Source organism: Globicephala melas, chromosome 9, assembly GCF_963455315.2.
Source record: "Globicephala melas chromosome 9, mGloMel1.2, whole genome shotgun sequence".
NCBI classification, from domain to species: Eukaryota; Metazoa; Chordata; class Mammalia; order Artiodactyla; family Delphinidae; genus Globicephala; species Globicephala melas.
In genome coordinates this window covers 45,136,327-45,158,771 of record NC_083322.1, presented here as the reverse complement: position 1 = coordinate 45,158,771, position 22,445 = coordinate 45,136,327, and the positions used below count along the sequence as shown (strand labels likewise).

General features: G+C 59.5%; 1 protein-coding gene across 1 annotated transcript; it reads left to right on the top strand.

The window, feature by feature from the left end:
• The first annotated feature begins 9,944 nt into the window (after positions 1-9,944).
• AQP1 (aquaporin 1 (Colton blood group)) lies at positions 9,945-21,791 on the top strand. The gene is made up of 4 exons (XM_030857466.3): positions 9,945-10,371; positions 20,158-20,322; positions 20,618-20,698; positions 21,591-21,791. The coding sequence occupies exons 1-4, from the start codon at positions 9,982-9,984 to the stop codon at positions 21,768-21,770; spliced, it is 816 nt and encodes a 271-aa protein (XP_030713326.1). The 5' UTR covers positions 9,945-9,981; the 3' UTR covers positions 21,771-21,791.
• Positions 21,792-22,445: the final 654 nt, after the last annotated feature.

Sequence of the window (22,445 nt, the reverse complement as noted above, 5' to 3'; positions counted from 1 at the left end):
CACTCAGGGCTGCATGGTGAAGCATCAGAACCCCGGGTTTCCCTCTGTTGTCAGGGGCCCTTGAGCCAGCTAGTGTCTTAGCCACTAGGTGGTGGAAGAATGGTCTCCTATGGGCATTGACCATGGCGCTGACCCAGGCTTGGCACAAGGGGCATTGTGTTATCTAAACTGTGAATGTCCATCAGGGATACACCCCATGGAGGTGCCCAGGCTCAGTCCATCTCACAGAAAGGCCCACTGTGCCCCTAAAACACAGCCTGTTTCTCAAATCTCCTGATGGTAAGATCTGCTCGATCAGTTCCCTGGGCAGCCAGAATCAGGGAAAGGACTTTCTCCTGATGACAGACAGCTGTCTCTGTTGTCATAGAGTAAGAGTTGGTAAACACTTCTTTCTTTTCTTGCCATGGCTTACAGGAAGCTCAGACGGAAAGTGATATTCAATTGCAATCTCTCGCCCATATCATGAGAAGTTTCCTTCCTTTTCGTGTTTTTATTTTAACTAGATTGTGATCAGGAGTTTATTTTGTTTGCTTGTTTATTTTGGTAATTCAGCCCCTTGCTGTTCAGAGTCCTGAGACCAGTGGTCTTGAGACCAGCAGTGGCATCACGTGGGAGCTTGTTAGAAATGCAGAATCTTGGGCCCCACCCAGACCTACTGAAACAGAATCTGCATTTTAACAAGATCCCCAGGGGATTCATGTTCACATTAAAGTCTGAGAAGCACTGATGGAATCCTCAGATGCTCTGGGAACAGATATGAAAGGTATGTGAAATAAGACCAGTAATGATTCTCCCCTTTCCTACCCTGATTTCTCTACCAAAGAAATTTATCTTTGTTGCAGCCCTGCCCAAGCCTGACATACCAGCCCTGGCTGTGATTTTGGTCCTCAGTTGTGCTCTCTGGCAGGGTCAGGTCACTGAGGGGTGTGGGCTGTCATCTAGAGAATGAGGCAGGTGGAGGGCCTGTGCCCCAGGACAGGGGACCTTCCATAACTGTCTGCTCCCTCATGGACCAAGGGGTAATGGAATTGTCCTGATGTGATCTTGCTGGGTTTGGGCCCCCACTACGACCAGGATGAAGCAGGAGCACAGAGGGCAACAGAGACCTGGGGATGGCCCCTCTGAGAAGTGACAGCCCCTGAGAAATAGTCCTTATGTCCCCACTTCTCCAAAAAGCTGTCGCTGGTCGGTGTTGGGGGGCACACTTGGTCTGTGGCCCCGAAGGGCGTCACTGAGAAAGGTGGCAGCATTGCTGGGGGGTGACATATAAGGAGCCGCTCTCTAACCATAAGAGCTGCCCCACAGTGAGCCGATAAGTGGTTCCCAGGGGGAACAGCAGCCACAGAGGGGATCATAGCTCTCTGGCAGGGATGATATTAAGGCGCTTTCTGCGTCTGATATGCAATTTTAGGCAGCCTAAACTATATTTAGCCTCTTTCAGGCCTGGGCCTGGCTTGGACGGAGGCAGGATCGCCATGAGGGGACTGGGTTCCTGAGGTTAAGGCACTGCAGCCCCAAACCCCTCCGGCCCTGGCTCTTCAGAGGTCCCAGTGACGTCAGCCCGGAGAGGGGGTGGCGGGGGAGTGAGTCCAGCCTTGTTCAGGCAGTGAGTCCCTGCCGGTCCACTGTGCCCGCTCTGACAGTAGGGCCAAGGGCTAGGCTGAGGCTAGCTCCCCGTGTATGACGTTGGGAAAGCCCCTTCAGCCCGTGCCTTTGTGCAATAAGGTGTTAATGACCTGAAGGCCCTCCTATCCTAATGGTCTGATCCTCAGGCGTTCGGAGGTGCCCAGGGCTCGTGATGGGAGGGCCCTGGAGCGGACCGCGCGGGCACCCCGTGAGATGACTTCCTAGGACTGACAGGCATACCTGTGAAACAATAGCACAAAGCAGGAGGCGTGTGTGCTGGGATGAGGCTGCCGGTGCTGGGGGGCTGGGGAGTTAGGGACTGGCTGGGCACAGGGGCCAAGGGCAGGGGGCCATGTCATCATTTTCTCATTAGGCAAGACAGCGATCTGCCTGTGTGAGATGATCTTGCTGGCCCTGTGGGCTCCAGGAATGTTGGCTTCACATGAATAGAATCCCCAGACTGGACCACAGAGGGAGGGGTCTCCGGTGGATGGGGAGAAGGGCAGCGCTGCCTACTTCCTCCCACCCTCCTAGACTCACCCCCGCCGGCCCAGCCCACAGCATCACAACATCTTAGGAAGCCCAAGAGTGAAAGCGGGCTGCGGGGGGTCCCGCAGTTTGCCTTGCCCGTTCCTGCCCTGTGAGGGCCCAGCATCCCCCTCCTGACACCGGCTGGTAGGCTGGCAGACAGCTGGTTCCATTCACCTTTGAAAACTTGCCCAAGCTGCCCTGCACGTTGAACCTGCTCCCGACCTGGCTGCAAGAGAGCTGGGTCAGACCCAGTCCCCCTCCCCACCCAGGGTGGGTGGTCTCATCTGGAGATGACGAGAGGCTAGATGTAGTATTCCCAAGAGAGGACTCAAAGCCATGGCGTCGCAGAAATGGCCTCCGCCGCGTTCCTCTTGCCCACGGCTCCCCCCCTCCACCATTTAAATTCAGTTCACGTTAAGGAGCTGAGGGAGGCCCCTGGATTATGAACAGCATGGGTGGCCGCAGCTCTGAGTGCTCAGAGGTGCCAGAGAGACCGTGCAGAGGTCCCAGGGCTCAGGGTACAGGCAGCAGAGGCCACGGTGTACATGGCAGAGGGTTTCGGAGGTGCAGGGGTTGTGGCCATGATGCATATCTTTACCCTGTGTATTTGCATGCATGTGTACATGTGAGGATGTGTGTGCACTTGCAGGTGTATATATTTAGGCATGCACACGTGTTTGCATGAGTGCAACACGTTTTGTGTATGCAAACCAGTGTGTGTGCATTGCATATATATGCGTGTGTGCCCATGTGGTGTCCATGTATATGTGTGTGAGCGCATGTGTGTGTGTGTGTGTGTGTGTGTGTGTGTGTGTGCGCTTACATGCATGCAAGTCCATTCACTGTCAGGAGAGAAGGAAGGGACAATCTGGCCCGTGTGGTAGCACCCGGGCCAGGTGTGACTTGGCAGGGTAGGCAAGAGGGATGAAGGACCCATGATGAAGGAGGACAGAGCTGGAGACACAGCTCAGCCCAGGAATACGCCTTACTTGTCGGAGGGGTCAGTCTGAGCACAGCTGGAGCATGCGCACCTCAGCCCGCCCTGACTGCCGCCCTTGGCCATGGTAGCAGTGGTGATGGCCGTGGTGGTGCTCCAGGCCGCATTATGATTTTTGTGGGCCCCTTCCTCCATAAAACAATATTAAAAATGAAACTTTACGACTAGGGGGATATAAAGAAAAATACATTAATCCTGGTGATGAGGTGAGTGAGAACAGTGCAAGCACAGTGAAAGAGGAATTTCCCTAAAGCCCTGGAACCTGCAGCACCCGAGCAGTCCCACGGTAGGGCCCAGAGGGAGCACAAGGTGGCACCGGGCCGCACCTGCTCCCGCTGCTGGAACCCAGCCGGGGTGTGCTCGCTGGAAACGCCGAAGAGCCTGCGAGGCTCTGGCCCTGAGGTGCGCCCAGCTGTGCCAGCAGTGGGCACCGAAGGAGGCAACGGCACTGGGGACGAGAGCACGGGGTGGCCAGCCAGAGCAGGGTCTGGCAGCTGGGAGGTTCTCAGGAAGAGACAGAGCCCTGGGAGATGTAGTGAAGACTAGCAGAGGCAGTGGGACCCGCAGGTGGGCAGGGAGGCCCCGTGGCCAGATGACACGGGGGCATCCAGGAGAGGGCTGGAGCAGGACAGGGAGCCTAGAGTCCCTGCCTGCGGGACTTGCAGTGCCCACCTGGACACTCTCTCTGGGGACGGTGGCTGTAGGTGAGGGCTGGGATGGGACAGGGGCAGGGGAGCATAGAAGGTCCCCCCTGCCCACCGCAAAATACCTTCCAGCTGCCTGGGCACTTTTCTGAGTCCTCACTGGAGCCCGAGGAGTAGGTGGTCTCTTGTCCAGCAGAGAAAGAGGAGGAAGAGGCTGGGCGAGGCTGACAGACCAGGCCTGGGCAGGAACGAGAACACCTGGCTGCACCCTGACCCACCAAAGAACCTCGGGCACGTCACCTCACCTCTATGAGCCTCCGTTTCCCCATGTGCAAAATGAGGGCATCAGATCCCATGCTCTCTGACGCCTTCTCCCAAGTCTTGCTGCTTTATGATCGAACAAGGCAAAGACAGGAGATTTTTGAGGGCTCAGGGCAGGAGAGGGTAGGGGTCGCGGAGAGTCGAGTGGAAGCTGCAGTGACAGCCAGGCCAGGGGAGAGGGGAGCGCCCTGCGTGTGGCCAGGGTGAGGAAAGGCTCCAAACCCCGGTGCCCAGTGCGCCGAGGCCGGCTGCAGGTTGAACCCCCTGTCCTGCCTGTCTCCCCTCAAGGGTGTGTTTAGAGGCTTGGGACAGATGCCACCACTAGCATTTTCTGGAAATGAGAGAGGCCCCCCTCCTCTCCTGCAGGGCAGGGCTGGGGAAAACGTGACCTCACTCCTTCTTAGAGGGCCTCCTCCAGTCCCAGCAGAGTTGGGGGTGGGGCAGGGGCAGCCGTGTGTCCTCAAGGTGCCCTCATTCAGGCCTAGGAGCCCAGCCTGACTCTCCTAGCCAGGCCGGGGGCAGCTTTCCCACCTGCCTCTCAGGCTCATCCTCTGTGGCATCAAGTGGAGGCTATCGCTGGGGAGTTGCTAAAACATCAAGATAGAAAATCCCGCTTGCCAGAAATAGGGTTGACACTGTCCCACCCTGCCGGCCTCCCCACCAAGCCTTGCTATTATTGCTCAGGGCAGGCGGGGGGCGGGGTGGGGCAGGGCAGTGTGAGGAGAAATGAATGGGAGGCAGTAGTTTAGAAAATTACTAAATTGTTCCGCCTCTGGTGAATCACTGGTGGCCCGCTAAATCCTGTTTTGATTTAAGGGGGATCGTGTGACGCCTAAATGGCCAGGAGTTAGCTGTCAGACAGGGAGGAATTCACATGCTCTAAGAGGCGGGTACCTTGTCTCCAGGGGGAGTTGGACAGTCAGACAGCAGATGGTTCCTAGATCATCCCGCCTGTGCCCAGCCCTGCACTCAGCTCTGCTGCGGGCACGGTGGATGGGGAAGGAGAAGACCCAGGCCCTCGGGCCCACCCTCAGCCCCTGGGGTCGGGGGGGGGACAGCCCAGGCTGGGGTGAGCTCACTGCTGTGGTGTGGGTTCTGCCGTGGAGGAGGGGTCAGAGGAGGCTGGTGCAGCGGGGAAGAAGGAAGAGTGTGCGTGCAAACAACTGGGCACAGTGAGCATGGTGGCACGGGAGCCCGGGCCCTCGTCTGGGACTGGGAAGGGGTGGTGAGAAGTGTGCCCCAGGGTGGTGAGTGGAGAGCCTTGAGGACACGGCCAAGGAGTTGGAGTCTCCGTTTTGGTCTCTGTGCTCTGGGCCTGGGTCCCGCCTCTGCTCCCCCTTGGTGGGGAATGGCCACACCTCCCAGGAACAGTGACTTCACTCTGGTGCTAAGTCCTCGCTTCTGGTGCAGGCCTCCCGGGCAGCGGGGGCAGACAGGCCCCATCCGGGCAGCCTAGATCAAGGTCAGGGTGGGATGGTAGCCAGTGCCCTGTTGAGGGGCAGAGCTGGGAGGACCAGAGGGTTTCTCCAGGAGCGGGTGTTCATTGGTTCTTCGCCACCCTCTCCAAGACCTGCAGGGACCTTGGCCTGTATTGCCACCCTCCACCAGTGCTCTCGGCCATGATTCAGAGAAGTCTGATAGAGGGACTTGGGGAAATTCAAGCTGCTGGTGGTCATGTCCAGTCAGCTGTCGGTGTCTCCTCCTACCTCAAACTCCATCTTCCCGGTGGGCCTCCTGGGGGGAATGAAGTCATTGTTCCCCACAACTCAGACTGTGGGTGGGAAACCCCTGGCGGCCCAGAAGGGAGGGTCCATCCCCTCGGTCCCTCTTCCCTGTGCTGCACGGAAGCTTCTGGCCAAGAGAGTGACAGCTGCGGCCACACCCATGGGCGTCCTCTCCCCACTTAGCCGGGGGGGCCGGATCCTTGGCCAGCATGTGAGGCTCTGTGCGTCCACCTCTGGACAAGGCTGAGCCTCTCCCGCTGGATCCGGGTGGGGACCGGAACCAAACGGCCCTGGAACAGCCGGCTCTGACTGGAATGCGGGTCTTGTAGGCAAGGCAGGAATATGGCACGCCTGGCAAAGCGTTCGCTGAGACCTTGGCTCTGGCAGGGCCAGACGGTGCCCAGGCCCAGTGGCCTCCAGCCCCGCCTCAGGAGCTGGGGAGGGGGGCAGCCCCCCTTCTTTAGCCTGGCTCAAGCCTGTGGGTTCTGGAGGCTGGGCCCACGCCGCTGCCCGTGGGAGGGCCGCAGAGCCTGCTGAATCAGGTCACACTGGAGGGGGAGCTGGGTGGGTGTGGTCCCCTCCACAGGACCCAAGCTCCCCTGCCAGCGGCTGGCAGGAACACAGGGGCGGCTCTGGCCTCTCCTAGCTGCTCCGATGCTCCCTGCCCCACACCGATTACGCGGACACGGTGAAGATGGTTCTGTCACTCCCACCCCTCACTCATCCTAGTGCCTCTGGGGCCAGCTTCCCCTGCCCTTGTCTTTGTTCCTGGCCCAGCAGAGCTGGGGTTTCCATCTGGTACCCGGGTCCATCAGGGCCCTTCCTGATAGGCGAGCAGAGAACCAGACTGGGGTTCCTGAGTTCCCCAGCTCTGCCATTCCTTGGCAAACTGCTTACCCTCCGAGCCTCCCAGGGTTGTGGTGAGGATGGACCCTCAGACAAAGGCTGTTTCCTTCCTTCTTTCCCTGGTTGGCCTGGGTTTGTGGCCGACCAGGGAGGAGGTGGAAGGGTTTGGGGCCTTTTTGGGTCTGGGGCTCCCCTTTCCCCATTGAAATGGCCACAGAGGCCCTTTTCCATTATGGGAGATGGTGGCTGAATGAGGTGGGCATTATTCTGGAGGTGCCTGCGTTCTGATGGTGCCTCCTGGTGACGGCCGTTCCTTCATGCAAAGGAACGTAGCTATAATGGTGGCTTTTAAGGCAGATGCCATGCTGACCTGGGAGAGGGGGCAGGAAATGCAGGGGTTTCGGGGACTGTTGCCCTGAGGACCCTCGTATCATCCTGAGATTAGTGGGTGCCTAATTTGCCTGGGCAAAAGTGCTTTGTCAAAACCCCTGTGTCCCCCGTCTCCTGCCCCACTCCAGACAGACATGGCCATCCAGCAAGTACACGCTCACACACGCGTGCCCCCCACAGTAATACACTCAGCCACTCACACAGAGCCTGCAGGCTCATGTGCTAGAAGGAGCACTTCAGGAGCACAAGGAGCTGGGCCGCCTCGTTCGTAGCTGTCCCCCAGTGCCCAGAAGAGTGTTTGGCCGTGACACGGGCTAAGTAATTATTCGTTGGATGAAACAGTACTTCCCAGGTGACTCTCACCCTCATGCACAGTAGCACGTGATGTGTCCTCTGCTGCCTGGGTCCTGACCTGGCCCGTGGACACTGTCACAGAGCCTGGACACGCACAGGCCCACGCAGGCTCCGATTCGTGTCTCTGGGGTGCTGTATCCCAGCACCGGCCCGAGTCTAGTGGCCCCTCTGGGACCAGCTCTCCCCCTGCTGCCTTCCTCCGGCCTTCCTGGCTGGGTCCCAGCACCTACCACCGTCAGAACTAGTCCCTGCACTGAGCAGAGGGTGTATGTTCCTCGGTGGACAGGGAGCCTGTGGCCTGAAGGGAATGGTCCTGCTCCGGAAGACCCTGCTCTGAGGTGCACCCCAGCCTTGCCCTCCGAGACCGGTCTGAGGGGAAACAAGGCCATCCAGCAAAGCCTCAGAGTGAGGGAATCCCAGCCACGCGGCGGAAGCTCTGGTCGGAGGCTCGGAACTGACCAGAGAACCCTTCATCACGGGGCGTGGTGGCCACCAGGCCGTGGGGCCAGGGGCGTGAGGAGCCTCCTGGGGCATGGAGAACTGAGCCAGGCCTGCCCAGAGCGAAAGATGCAGAAGAGGCTCCAGGAAGTGTCCTAGTGGGGCCGGCTCCCTCCCTTGGACGGTTAAATAAGGCACCGATTACCTCTGGGCACTGGGCTCTCTGGGCAGGCAGGGCCCGCTAGCCACCATGCTAGCTCCCTGCCTCACATCCACCCTGTCCTGTACTCGCAGACACTTAGGTGGACACATCTCCCCCACCCCTAACCCGGTGGGCCTCCTGCCCCCGGCAAACACCAGGCTGATCTCTGGGGGCTCGTCGCCAGGGTGAGGGCAGCCCTGGTGCGCTGCAGCCAGGCAGGACGGAGGTCACTGAGGTCTAGCGTCATCTTCTGCAGATGGTCCCTGGACGCACACACAGCTCAGAGAAGTCCTTCCCCTCCCTGGGCCTCATCTTCCCACCTGTAAAATGGGGAGAAGCCAGCATTCTGGTGTAGGGCTACGGTAAGGCAGGCAGGGGAGGGAGGAGAGGGCCAGGGAGGCCCCTCCCTCCTGGGCCCAACCTCGCCCAGGACCCCACCTGGCTCCTCTTCTCACAGAATAATGTGCATCAGGCTGGTGGCCTGGGGCTCCTGACCGGGCTCCTGGCCCAGGAGTCCAGTTTCTTGCTGAGCTCATGGGCTGTCGCTGGGCCTCTGGCAGCGGGATGCACGGGGCACAGGTGGGGCTGCAGGGCGGGGTGGCGGACTGCAGAGCACCCCTTCCCCTCCCCCTGCTCGGGGTGTCGTCTGCCCCCCTGCCCCCCACCTCCGCTCTGCTCACTCATCTTTCTCTTTTGGATCCTTGCCTCTGGGTCCAGTCCTGTATCCCCTGCGCTCTCTCTCTGTCTCTCTTCCTCGGCCCTGACCCGTCTCCCTGTCTCTGTCTGGGGATCTATCCCTTTCACTTCCACTTTTGCTGATTCGACTTCTCTCTGTCCTTCCTTCTCTCTCTGTCTCTCTTCCTCTCTCTCTCTCTCTGTCTCCTTTTCTTCTTCCTTTCCCGTCCGTGTCCCTCTGCCTCTCCCTTTCGTGCTCCCTCCTTTTCTCCCCCCTCTCTCCCTCCCAGGCTTTCCAGTCTCCAGGTTAGGCTCTGCCATTCCTTCCGTCTCCCCCGTGTTCTGCCAGCTTGACTGTCTTTGAGAGGAAAGTCCTCACCTGCCCTCATCTTCCCACACTTGCCCCGAAATCATTTGCTCAAATTGCTTCAGAAGCTAGAGGGCTCCCAGCATGGGGGCCTCTCAAATTCTTACTGATCTCAGGCCTGCCCTTGACCACAGAGTGGAGGGTGGTCCACGGACAAGCTCTCTGCACCCTCTGATGCCTCCGTGTCCCCATTAACTTTGGCCTGGCCGGTGGGGCTGGGAGCTCTGGGCCATTCCTACAGTGACATCCCGTGGCCAGGTCTGGGCCAGGGTTGAGAGGCCCAGACTGCCCCTGGGGACCCTGGACCTGTGGACTCCAGACTAATGTCTCTGTGAGGCGGGATGGGGATGCCAGGCCAGCAGGGTCATGGTGCCCGCCTCCAGAAGGGCAATGTCTACCTGCTGAACCCAGCTGCTCACCCCGCCCCACGCATCCCGAGCGTCTGGACTTGTCCTCGGGCACCCCCTGAGCATTGCACACAGGGCGGGGACACCTGGATTTCTCTGGCCCTCTGAGGGGGGCCTACTTGGAGGAATTTCTCAAAGCCTATTAGAGCAGTGGCTGCCTCCTGCCTGCCTCCCCGGGCTGGGCAGGGCTGAGGGCGGAGGAAAAGAGGGAGGGAGGGGAGAGAGGAGGAAGGGAAAAGAAGTTGGCAGGCTGACAGCAGAGCTGTGCCTGCATCCATCGCTGAGAGGAGGCCCATGCGGTGTGGGGCGGGCCACGAGCAAGGAGAGGCCTTCCTCCCTTTGTGCTCCCCCCTTCTCCTCCCGCCAGGGACCTATAAATAGGCCCAGCCCGGGCTGTGGCTCAGCTCTCGGAGGGAGGCGAGCACCAGGCAGCGGTCTCCAGCCAAGCCCCCTGCCAGCATGGCCAGCGAGTTCAAGAAGAAGCTCTTTTGGAGGGCGGTGGTGGCCGAGTTCCTGGCCATGACCCTCTTCATCTTCATCAGCATCGGTTCCGCCCTGGGCTTCCAGTACCCGATAAAGAGCAACCAGACGACAGGTGCCGTCCAGGATAATGTGAAGGTGTCACTGGCCTTTGGGCTGAGCATTGCCACGCTGGCCCAGAGCGTGGGCCACATCAGCGGCGCCCACCTCAACCCGGCTGTCACGCTGGGGATCCTGCTTAGCTGCCAGATGAGCGTCCTCCGGGCTGTCATGTATATCATGGCCCAGTGCGTGGGGGCCATCGTCGCCACTGCCATCCTCTCGGGCATTACCTCCTCCCTGCCCAACAACTCGCTTGGCCTCAATGCGGTGAGTGGGGTGGCCCCAGGCTCTGGGGCCTCAGTGCTGAGGCGGCGCTGGTCTCATCCTCCGCCCATTGTGCAGATGGGGACGCCGAGGAACAGAGAGGACAAGAGGTTGCTGGAGGTCACGCAGAGTTGGGACTGGAACTCAGCTACGCCTGCAGTCCAGAGGCTGTTTCCTGCCGGGCACTGTGGGGAGCTGAGACCCAGCATGATGGTCTTGCCAATGTCCCCTGCGGGCCTCAATTGTGGGGAATAAGCACAGGCGGCAGCTAACAGCTGGGCCAGCAGTTCCTCGTCCCTGGGCTGTGGTTTCTCGTACCACCACTCCGCAGCCCCGGCTGTGCAGCAGCTCTCTCCCTGTGCGGCCTGGACCCTGGGGACACTCTGCCCGCTGTCCCCAGCCTCCCTGCACCACCTGCCCGGCATGTCCTGCAGCTGGTCACACAGTCCTGTGTGAGCAGGGCTCTCCTGGAGGGGGGGTCAGTCAAGCTTCCAGGCAGCCACCCAGGTCCCCCAAACAAGCTGCCTTCAACGATAAAGCTCCCCTTGCTCTTCTGGGCCCGGGAATGAGACAAAGATGGGGGGTGAAAACACTTGCTGGAAAGCTTTCAGCTTTCCTGGATTACAGCAAGGCGGTGGCGGAGGGGGGGAGCCGGAGCGGGGACATCTTGCCTCCTGTCTGGGTCCACTCTCTGTCACCAGACACAGAGAGGTGTGGCGCGTGTATGTGTGTCTGTGAACGGTGTGCGCACGTGGGTGCCAGCATGGGTCTCCAAGTCTGTGGAAGCTCCACTGCTTCTGCAAGTGTGTCTGTGAGTGCGTTAGTGCTGCTGTGTGAGCGTCCCAGGGGGTGTGTGCGTCCCTGCGTGCGCCTATCGCTCGCGGCCTGAATGGGGCCTGGCCTGGGGGCGCCCATGAGAAGCAGACTGGGTGGGAGCTGCGGGAAAGAATTTCTCCCGGGCCGCTTAGCACAGCTAATTGGTTGTTGGCGGCCGCTGCCTGCTGTCGTGGACCTGGGCTTTTCCAGACCCTCAGCCAACTGCACACTCAGACCTGGCTTGGGCCACAGCAGGGGGAAATGTGGCCTGAGGGGCTGAGTCAGGCTTGGAGGAGGTCTCAGAGCACCCGAGGGGGTGTTTCCACAGGGAGGGAGAGAGGCAAAGGAGCAGAGAGGAGGAATCAAATCAGGTCGAGACTGGCGGGGCCTGGGCCGGACAGGCCAGCGTGGGAGAGTAAGGGAGCCGGCCAGGGCTCTGCAGAGAGAGCCGTGGGTGATTAGAGAAGCAGCCGCCCTCTCGCTTCCCAGCCAAAGTTCAGATCCTGGTGCTGCAGCGGGGGGAGGCTTGGCGAGGTCTGTGCAGAGGGCAGCTGGCGCGACCCTGCCGAGGAGGGATTAGCACTTCTTGTGTCACAGTGACACCTCACCGAGCCTAGGACTGACGGTTAGCCCTGCGGCCTGGAGTTTAGACTTTAGTCGGGGAAGCTGTGGGCACGGTGGATGTGAGGCCCTCCAGGCCTGTCTCTCCAGTGGGGGCAGAGCCGGGTGACTTCGGGGAGTGCGCACTGGGTAGGGTGGCTCACCTTGGGGCTCAGCTGGGCACAATGGGGGTTGGGAATGGGTCCTCCTAGGGGAGGAGATGAGTCTCCCCAGGCCTTCTGGCCCCCTCTTGACCTTCCCTCTCAAGGGACAGGCGGGACAGGCATCTGCTGGCCGACTTCGCTCTCTCACATGGGCATCCCGGGCAGACTTGAGGAGGGCAAGCACCTACCTCTGTGCCACCTTGATCTGGCCACACCCTGCTTTAGTGTCCCTTTCCCTCTCAAGGCTCCATTTTCCAAAGTCACCCCAATACCTGAGCTGGATGGGTTGCAGAAGGGGGAGAAAAAGGGGCCCAGGCCTGGGCGGGGAAGCAGGCAAGTTGGGTTCAAGGCCTGGCTACTGCTAACTTGTTGAGTTTTCTTGGAGTTGAGAACCCTGAGGCTAGGTCTCTTGATATCTCTTGGCCACACCCATAGTACGAACAAGCTTACTTTGTGGACTTGAGTTTATCACTCTTCCCAGGAGGGTCTGGCTAACAGGAGCCCAAGAGGGGCCATGCTGAACCTAAGGGCACTGAGGGCTGTGGCAGGGGCCCGGGGACCCCCATGGAAGTTTGGGGTCCAGAAACACAAGTTCTGGGCTGAAGAACAGGAAAAGGGTCCAGAGCACTGAACCTGGGATCTGAAGAGACCTGGGAGGTGGCCTCAATGCTTCAAGAGGGGCAGAGACCAGCCTACACAGGTGACACACTCTTTCCTCCAGGCTCTGGGGGAGGCTCCCGCAGCCCCTTGAGTCCTGAGCCCCGCCCCAGCCCAAACCCATGGTTGGCATGGAGATTTCCAAGGAAAATAGGGAAAGAAGTGACAGGAAGTGGTTGGAATGAGTCAGGGGGTATCCCCCGGGGACATGTTGGGGACAACTTTCTCCTCACTGAGTCAGGGCTCAGGATATGCCCCAGAGGGACCATGGACCTCTGTCCAGCCTGGCGCATCCTGGCTAGTTCTCAGAGCCAAACCCTGATTTTGTTCCTAGAGTGAGAGGCTCAGAGGCAGGGTTGGTGCCGGGTCTGCCCTGCCCTAGCTCAGCTGCTAATACCCTGTGTGACTTCATGCAAGCAACCTTGTCTGTGTGGCCCCAGCTCCCATCTGTGGAAAGGGGAGATTGCAAGGTATGGCTGGGCTCTGGGAAGTCGAAGATGCTCCTGCACCTTGGAATCTGGACCATTCGCCAGCTCTTTTCACTCTTCCCCTCTCTGGCTTGCTCACCCTATAAACGTGACTGTCACTGCTGCAGACTGAATGCAGGGCTGAGTCAGCCCAATCCCTGCCCTGGGAAGCCCATGGTCCTGTGCAAGATAAGCCCGGTGCACATCTGTCCATGATAGGGGGCAGGAGGCCAGTGCGATAAGAGGTATCAGGGCACCTGGGAACTTCTGACTTTGAGCTGTGGTGAGGGCCAGGAGGGCTTCAGGGAGGAGGTGCGCTGAGAGCCTGAATGTGAAGACTCTGGGCTGGGGGGAAGGGGCTTCTAGGTAGAGGAGGTCATGTCCTGAGGGTCGTGGGGTGTGGCTGATGGGGGGTCATGGTGGAAGGCTGGGGCTCTGGAGAGAGGTGAGGGCTCAGGGTTCAGGCCAGTGTCTACCTGTGTCCAAGAGGGGACTGGATGCCACTCCATCCAGAGCCTCTGATTTCAGCCTCTTCGGGGGCTCAGGCAGAGCGCACACTTTCCTCATTTGGGGGTCTTTTCTCAGCCCCATTGATTCTGGGCCTGACTGCCTGGGGACTGTTTCTACGTGCTGCATCCAGGGCCTGCCTTTAGCCCCAAACTTCCCACTTCCTCAGTGTCCTGGGCCTCAGTTTCCCCAGCCACAGAATGAGAGCACGCCCCTCTCCCTAACCCCCCCTTCCCCACGCCACTGGTTCTTCCAGAGTTGAGGGCCCTCGGCCTCCCCCAGAGCTGGGGGTGGGGGCTGGGGGAAAGGGAAGCCAGTTTTCCGACGGCCCTGCCCAGGGAGGGGGCTGGGGGCTGGGTGGTGATGCCACTGATGGGACATATAATTACTGTCTCCAGCCAGAACCAGATGAGGGGGAGGGCACAGAGCGAGGCAGGAGCTTTGCGGTGGAGACTTCCCTTACCATGGAAAATTCTTAGGCTCTTTCCCCCCGAGAGCCCTCGGAGCAGCCCTGCCCGCCCCATGTTGCCCACGCTGACGCCTGGCCCTAGCCAGGGCTCGCTGTGGGAATCCTCATGTGAAGGAGCTACGTTCTGAGAGGGGACATGGCCCGCCGGGGTCCCTCGGTCTAAGGGGACTTGCCTTGACTCCCCCGTCCCCCGGTCACAGCCTCCCCTCACATCTGGAGCCTTTAGCTCACTGCAGGACAATCCCATGCTGTCTCCCCCCAACCTGATCTCAGGCCCAAGTAGTGGTGCCCACTTTCTCTAGGGCCCCGCCCAGCAGGGGTGCCTTTACTCTTACCCATCAGGGCTTTCCCCAGGCAGGTCAGACACGCCCCCCGCCTCGCCTTGAAGACTGGCTTGGGCAAACTTTCCTGGGGGCACAGGGAGCCCTTGGTGCTTGCTGGCAGAGGCCCCCTGGGGGGCCATGGTCCTTGCCCTCTGGAAGCACCGACGGGTCTGGGGTCTCCTGAATGGGCGTGGGTTGAGCCCACATACCTGCAGGTGGGGGCAAGGAAACGTTGTCCTGGCCAGGGTCCCCTCAGCCAGAGCCTCTCTCTGGGGTCCAGAGGGGCTCCTTACCCACGGCGGTGCCCAGGGGGTGAGTGAGGGGCTGTCTTTACACAACCAAGGAGCTACAGTCCAGCGGGCAAACACACCCTGAGGCTGGAAAACCTCAACTCAAAAGAGGGTAGAAAAGGCTGGGAAATGCCCATTCCAATGAGCACTTCCTTTCGGTGCCTGAAATCCCACCACCAGGACAACCAGAGGCAGGTGTCTGCTCAGCGTAAAGAAAGACGCTTTTTTAAAAAAACTGGGGAAGGGCAGCCTCCAAGTCAGTAAGCTCCCTGTCATCAGGGCTATGCAAGCAGGGTCTGTCGGGCAGCCGGCTGCTCTGGGGTGTGTGTCTGTGGAGGGCGCCGGGCGGTTACAGGTGGTTGGGAGGTCCTCTAACAGGCTCCACGCCATATGGAGACCAGCGGCTCAGGTGGCCTTGTGGGAATCCTGCACTCAGGATCCTGGCCCGGAGGGTGACCGCAGGTCTTGGGGGCCGGGGTCCCACGTCAGGTGGGGAGGAATCCTGGACAAGGTCTGGGGCTAGAATCTGGGCTGAGGCCTCTATTTTACAGGTAAGGAAACCGTGGCCCGCGGAGACATGGAGGCGTGCCTAGGTTGCACAGCAGATGACGGCAGGCGGGACCCCCGGCCTCCTGCCTCCAGCCCTCGATTAGCTCTGCGGCTCCACCCTGCACACACTTGCGCTGCACCCGTACACGCACGTGCGCTCACACGCGCAATGGCACATGGCACACGGGCACGCACACACTCTCAAGCCTGGGTGGTCCCCCTCGGGCCCTGGGACCCTAGGAGGGTACGGGGAGGGTGGTGCTCAGTGGAACCTCTTCCTTTCCCGGGCAGGAGGGCAGGGCTGCCCTGAAGTGAGGAAGGGAAGGAGGAAGCCATTGCTTTGTGTATTGTTTCTTGTCGGGAAGATGAAATGGCTTCTGGGAGCAGAGAGCACTTTGAGACCTGCCTCTCTTTTACTCGAGGGGGCTTCCTTCCCTCCTCCTCCATCCCCAGCCAGTAGTGGCACTTGTGTGTGGGAGTGCAACACACAGGGACAGGGTGACACACTCAGAAGTGCGTCAGACACACAAGATGAACATCTAGAGAGAGCCCTGCCCCAGCCTCCGCAAAGCCCCCTCCGTAAGAGATGGTACCCTGCGTGATAAGGATTTTCAGAGACAGTTAAGATGCATCTGGCCAGTACGTGATTAGTGTGTCTGAATGTCCCACGTGGGCGGGCTGAAAAAGAGGGTATATTCTCAAATATGGAGGTGCAGGGCTTACGCATTTTCCTTAAATCCAGCTTGTTAATCGTGTGGTTCAAATCTTCCCTGTTCCTGCTGTTTATATATTTTGACTCTTCGTTCCATCAGTTTCTAAGAGAGGGTTGTTAAACCCTTTCACTCTGATAGTGGCCTGATCATTTTCTTCTTGTAATTCTGTCCATTTTTGTGTCAGATATTTTTAGCTTGTATTGTTTAGTGCGTACAGGTTGAGAACTTTTGTAACTCTTGGATAGACTTTTTGTTTACTTATTGTCTAATAAACCTCTTAATGAAAGGTTTAATGAAAAAGAAAAGGAAAGAGTCGCACCTGGACACATGTGGTCCCCCACAGATACCAATCTACAAAGACACACAGAGGCACCAAAGCCGTGGGTCCTCAGAGGCACACGCATGCCGGAACAGTCACGGAGGGGTGACGTCGGGGGGCTCACCGAGGCCCCCCTCACTGGGAATGCTGAGTGCTAGAGGCAGTGGGTGTGGGGGGCAGGCCTCAATGTCTTCCCTCCCCTGTTCTTTGAGAGTGGATGCCCAGAGCCACAGCCGGACCTGGCCCTGGGACCTGCTGTTCCCCAAGGGCGGGACGCCATGGTGCCCAGGCCAAGCTGGGGCCCTGGCCCTTAGAAGCTACCTTGGTCATACTGCCCATGGGCAGTGGGGAGGGTTTGAGGCCCATTCCTGGAGAGGTCAGGCTTGTGCCAGCCTGGTGCCTGGGACACGCTGGCAGCTGCAGAGCATGTTCTGCCAGCTCCTCAGGCCAAGCTGGGAATCGTCAGAACCCTTAGCCCAACCTGTGGGTAGCCAGCACCTTGCTTGGCCTGTGAGTTTGGGTGGCACAGACCCCCGGAGCAAGGATTCTGACTTTGCTGTCTCCCTCCTGGGCCTTGGCCTCCTTGTCTGTCATCTCACAGAACCTTGAGCAGGCTGCCCTGCGAGGTCCACAGAGACCCATGACTGGCCTGTGGTCTCCCAGTTCGAAAGCGAATGAACCAGCCCTGCTGAGCTCCAGAGGGCTTCCCTGGCCGCTTCTAGAGAGGGTGGAAGTCCTAGAAAATTAGCGTCGTCTGCTACTTCTGTCACCACACAGCGAGTGTCCCCTTTGAGGTCTGGGCGGGGAGATGAGAAGGTGTCCCCATTCTGTCCCCACCGAGCTCCCAGGCCAGGGTGTCTGAGGCACCAACACAGGAGGCAGAAAGGTTACTTCTCTGCAAGATACGCAGGCCGTTCAGTGAGGGCTCAGCAGAGTGGCAGCAGAAGTGAATTCTATCCAGGGACCCGAGAAAACTTCTTGGTGCTACTGGAGTCTGAACTGGGCCTTGAGAGCGGGCTTCAGTGGGCTTGACACGAAAATGGAGAGCCTGCATCTTTCTGATGCTTTAACTGTGTGGAGATTTCTGTTTTTTATACTTGTGTTCAGAAAATTGATTGTTACCTTTTTTTTTTGGGGGGGGGGAGACCTTCATCAGTGAAATATAAGACCTGGACTGAGCAAAACTACCTGGGGATGTGCAAACATGTTTTTTTCAATAACAAGTAACCACAAGTGGGATTAGCCCTATGTAAGCAATTGTGTCAAATTTAATAGGTTGTAAACGGGAACATAGGGTCTGAATTTTTACTTGCTCTTTTCTGGACATCAACTTTCAACAGACCTTTAACTATCCCTTCCGATTTTGATTATCAGTTTTTTTTTTTCAGATGTAAGTAACACAAGTGCTTTGGCAGTTGAAAGAGAGGAGGTCATAGACATGGAAACAATCAGGGGAATCTTCCTGCTGCTGGTGGTAGTGGTGACGGGTTTGGGGAGAGGAAGGTTACTAACCCATGTGGTTCTGGGCTGTCAGGTTCTAAGGGCTCTGGGCAGCTAGGAAAGGGTACATCCTAGGGTTCCCAGGGCAGGTGTCACTTCCTGTGGACGGGTCATGGCACCAGGCCCCCTGCCCTGCTCACTTTGCATGAAAAGTGGTACCCTTGGGCAGAGCAGGGGCTGGGATGCTCAGACCTGGTTAAGAATCGGGGCAGGAGGTGAGCTTGCCGAGACCACGTGTGTGAGGAGAGTGCGGTGGGGATGGAGAGTATGACACAGGAGCCGCTTAGAGCAATGGCTCCGTTAATCAGTGTGGAAGGGCTGGTTTCAGGACTCCTGGCAGCTAGCAATCATGCGGACCCTGGAGAGCAAAGGAGAGAGCGTGGGGAGGAACCCTGAGCTTCCTGAGTGCTCAGACACGGAGGGTAACAGCAGGTGTGAGTGTGATGGGCAGTGGTACAAGCTGCCCGGCCTCACCAGCCTCGCCTCCATGGAGCCTGTCCCGGCTCCAGGCGGGCCTCACTCCCATCTCCACACTCCTGGGCGGCAGAGCCTCTCCCCTTCTGCCTGCTACCGCCCCCAATCCTGGGGATGAGATGAGAAAGAGCCCGAACAGAGCCACAACAACCATTCTGGTCCCTTCTGCCTCTGCAGCCCTTCTCAAATGCCCCAAGACTGTCCCCACAGCCTTAGAACCTCTGGCCTCTCTGGAGAATGGGAAGGGAAAATTAGATCTATTTTACAGATGGGGAAACTGAGGACCAGAGAGGGCAGAGACCATAGTCATGGTGTCAGCAAGTGGGAGAGCAAGGACCTGAATTCAGGGTTTCGGCCTCCACAGCCCCACGTTGGGGTGTGAAGAAAACTGGGTATTGCCCGGAGGGCTGGCTGAGCTGAGGGGCTGCAGCCCTGGGGTCGGCCAGGAAAGGCCCAGAGCTGGGGCTGCAACACAGGGGAGGGGATGTGAGTCACTTTCCCTCTGACCCAGGGCTGCAGACAAAGGCGGGAAGAGAATTGTTCCTTTGGATGGCCTCAGGGTGGGGCTGAGAAAAGCTCTGGATGGTGGTGGAGTGCCCTCCACCTAGGACTCTGCAGAATGCCCTGTGGCCTCGGAGACAGCCCCATTCCCCTACCCTCCAGATGAGACTTCAAGTTCAGTCTTATTTGGACACACCAGCCTGGGAGAAGGCAGCCTGTGCTGACGTGGCCCAGCTCCCCCGTGTGGGCATATCTGGCCCCTGGGACCCTCATGTGTGGGAAGGTGCAGGGGCTCCGTGGGGAGGGATCTCCCTGGTGCAGCTGCAGAGGGAGGGCTTGGGTGACCTCACAGCAGCTCCCATTCCCTTCTTGTTCCATGAGTCATGTTTCTAAAAGTGGCCCAGCAGCAAGTGGGAGCCAGACGGTGGTGGTGCAGCCAGCGTGGCCAAAGAGAGGGAGGGGCACTGGGCCAGGAGGGACAGGGAGGGGGCAGATAGGGAGGGCAGGGCCCAGAGGAAATGGGAGACAGACACTGGACCAGGAGAGAGACAGACAGAGGTGGGGCAGGAGACAGAGGGTGGGGATGCAAGGGACGTAGGCTCAAGGGCGAGAAGGACACAGGGAGCTGTGGCCAGCTAACTGAGGAAGACCCTCCGCATCTTTGGGAATTTGAGATGCAGCAGAGGATGGGGGGGGATGTTCAAGACTTTTGGAGTAAGAAGCAATGCCTCCAGCTGGGCCCTGCCACCCATTTTCTTCTCTTCTTTAATTGTCCCTGAATGTCCCTAACCATCTCCTCCCAGGGCTAGGGCTCACCTGTCGCCTATGGCCTTGGTACCCCCAAGGGTACCCCGGCCTGGATGTAGCTGGATGCAGAAGCCCCGCCCCCCAGCAACCCCAGGCCTGTCTGGAGTGCCACAGTGTTTAGGCCAAGCCCCGCCCCCCAGCAGCCCCAGGCCCCCCTGGAGTGCCACAGTGTTTAGGCCAAGCCCCGCCCCCCAGCAGCCCCAGGCCCCTCTGGAGTGCCACAGTGTTTAGGCCAAGCCCCGCCCCCCAGCAGCCCCAGGCCCCTCTGGAGTGCCACAGTGTTTAGGCCAAGCCCCGCCCCCCAGCAGCCCCAGGCCCCTCTGGAGTGCCACAGTGTTTAGGCCAAGCCCCGCCCCCCAGCAGCCCCAGGCCCCCCTGGAGTGCCACAGTGTTTAGGCCAAGCCCCGCCCCCCAGCAGCCCCAGGCCCCTCTGGAGTGCCACAGTGTTTAGGCCAAGCTGGCGCTTCCTCAACAGGTGTGGGCGGGGACAAGGCCCACTAATGGCTGTATGTGCTTGAGTGTGGCCTTGCCGGGGGCTGATGCGAAGCGCTCTGAAGGCACCGAGGGTCTGGCCCTGGGGGCCCGGGCCTGGGGGCCCTGGGACGCAGTTCTTACTGCCCCTCTCCCCTACAGCTGGCCCCTGGTGTGAACTCGGGCCAGGGGCTGGGCATCGAGATCATAGGAACCCTGCAGCTGGTGCTATGCGTGCTGGCCACCACGGACCGGAGGCGCCGGGACCTCGGGGGCTCGGCCCCGCTCGCCATCGGCCTCTCTGTGGCCCTGGGGCACCTGCTGGCCGTGAGTGGGGGACCTTCCCAGGTGGCGGTGGAGGTGGGGAGGGCGGAGCCAGGCTGTTGTGGTGTCCTGTCAGGACAGTGGGTGGGACTCCGACAGGGCTCATGCTGTGGGGTGGGGGGACCGCCTACCTGGGAGAGGAAAGTGCAGGGACCTCCTGACCATCTTTCTGGGCCTGAATGTCACTTGTCTGTTTCCTCTCCGGTCCCCTCTCTCCATGTCACCCTCTCTCTCCCTCTCCCTCTGTCTCTGTTTCTGTATCTCCTCCCCTGTTGCCCCTGCCCCTTCCTCCTCACAGATCGACTACACAGGCTGCAGTATTAACCCCGCCCGGTCCTTCGGCTCCGCGGTGATCACACACAACTTCCAGGACCACTGGGTAAGGGGTCGCAGGGCGGCCCCGTGGAGGCGGGTGGGAGGTTCTGGTGCCTTATGGAAGACCCGCCCCCCATCCTGTGACATTAGCTCCCATCACAGAGGCTCTGGGAGATGGCCAGGGCGGAGGAAATAGGGCAGCTGAGACCTGAGATAAAAGGGCCAGGGGGCTCACGCCTCAGGCGGCGTAGGCCAGCCTCCCGTCCCAGCTCAGACCTGCCCCATGTCATCCCAGTGCCTCCTGGTGCCTGTGTTTCCTGAGCTGGGAGGTGCGGGTGTGGGAGTGCCTGCTTCCCGCCCAGGACAAAGGTCTCGGCACCTGTAAGCTGAGCACGACACAGAGTCAGTGCCCGAGGGATTTAGCTGTTCTCACTGTTGCTGTTTCTTTTCTAGGCCACTTTTTTTGTGTGTGTGTGGTATGCGGGCCTCTCACTGTTGTGGCCTCTCCCGTTGCGGAGCACAGGCTCCGGACGCGCAGGCCCAGAGGCCATGGCTCACGGGCCCAGCCACTCCGCAGCATGTGGGATCTTCCCGGACCGGGGCACGAACACGTGTCCCCTGCATCAGCCACCAGGGAAGCCCTCCAGGCCACTTTTGATCAAACCAGACTATCTCTGGGGCCTTTTCAAAGCTGGGGAGGGTGGGGCAGTGGCCACCCTCAAGAAGGGGCTGGTCTGACCATGCCAGGCATGCTGAGCTGGGTCGCACCGAGGCAGGGAGACATCCACTACTAGAGTTCTGCCTTGGGCCAGTCATTGGGGGCACAGGAATGGGGATGCTGGGGTTCAGGCACGGGTGGGAGGGAAGCCAGGCGGTGGCGTGGTGGAGCAGGGGTCTCAGGGTAAGCAGTTCCCATCAGACGCCCTCTAAGCACGTCTGCTCTGTTCCTGCTCTAGATTTTCTGGGTGGGGCCGTTCATCGGAGGAGCCCTGGCCGTGCTCATCTACGACTTCATCCTGGCCCCGCGGAGCAGCGACCTCACAGACCGCGTGAAGGTGTGGACCAGCGGTCAGGTGGAGGAGTACGACTTGGATGCCGACGACATCCATTCCAGGGTGGAGATGAAGCCCAAATAAGGGGGCCTGGCCCAGGCATCCGTGTGGGGGGTGGGCAGGGGCGGGTGTAGGGAGGGGAGGGATGAAATCCGTATTGTAGACACTCTGACAAGCTGGCTCAGTCACTCCCCAAAGATCCTCAGGACCTGCGTAGTCAAGCCTGATTTGGGGCTGTTTCTATCACCTTCTTTCTCTTTCTCTGTTTCCTGGCCTCAGGGCTTCCTGGGGACCAAGATTTTCCAATCACCCACTCCCTTGAAGTCACAGAGGAGGTGAAAGAGAGGGACCCACCTTGCTAAGTTGTCCCCTCAGAGTGTGATGGGAGGTGTGCCAGAAAGTCCCCCCTCATCCCAGAGTTGCTCACCAACTCACCTGCTGCAGGTGCCTGGGGCTCCACTGTGATTGCTTTGTGCCTTTGGGCATGGCCCTCTTTCCTGTAAAGTGCACTTGTCCCCAAGGATGCTCTGATGGGGAAAAGATCCCAGCAGGTGCCGTGGTAGGGGCAAGTGGCAGACAAGCCTCGACCTTGCGACCTGGCTCACTTCCAGGGCCCCCCCTAGATGTGCTGCATGACCTTGGGAAGGTCTCAATCTTGGGGCCCCAGTGACCCCATCTGTAAAGTTGCAGGGACAGGGAAAGCGATATGGGCCTGAGGCCCCTCTCTAGGATTCTGTAAGTGTAGACACACTGCAGGTT

Bases quoted from the DNA above. Each gene is read 5' to 3' on its own strand.
- AQP1 (XM_030857466.3), top strand. From the start codon at position 9,982: ATGGCCAGCGAGTTCAAGAAGAAGCTCTTTTGGAGGGCGGTGGTGGCC. The intron at 10,372-20,157 runs GTGAGTGGGGTG...TCTCCCCTACAG, and splicing joins ACTCGCTTGGCCTCAATGCG to CTGGCCCCTGGTGTGAACTC. The intron at 20,323-20,617 runs GTGAGTGGGGGA...TCCTCCTCACAG, and splicing joins CCCTGGGGCACCTGCTGGCC to ATCGACTACACAGGCTGCAG.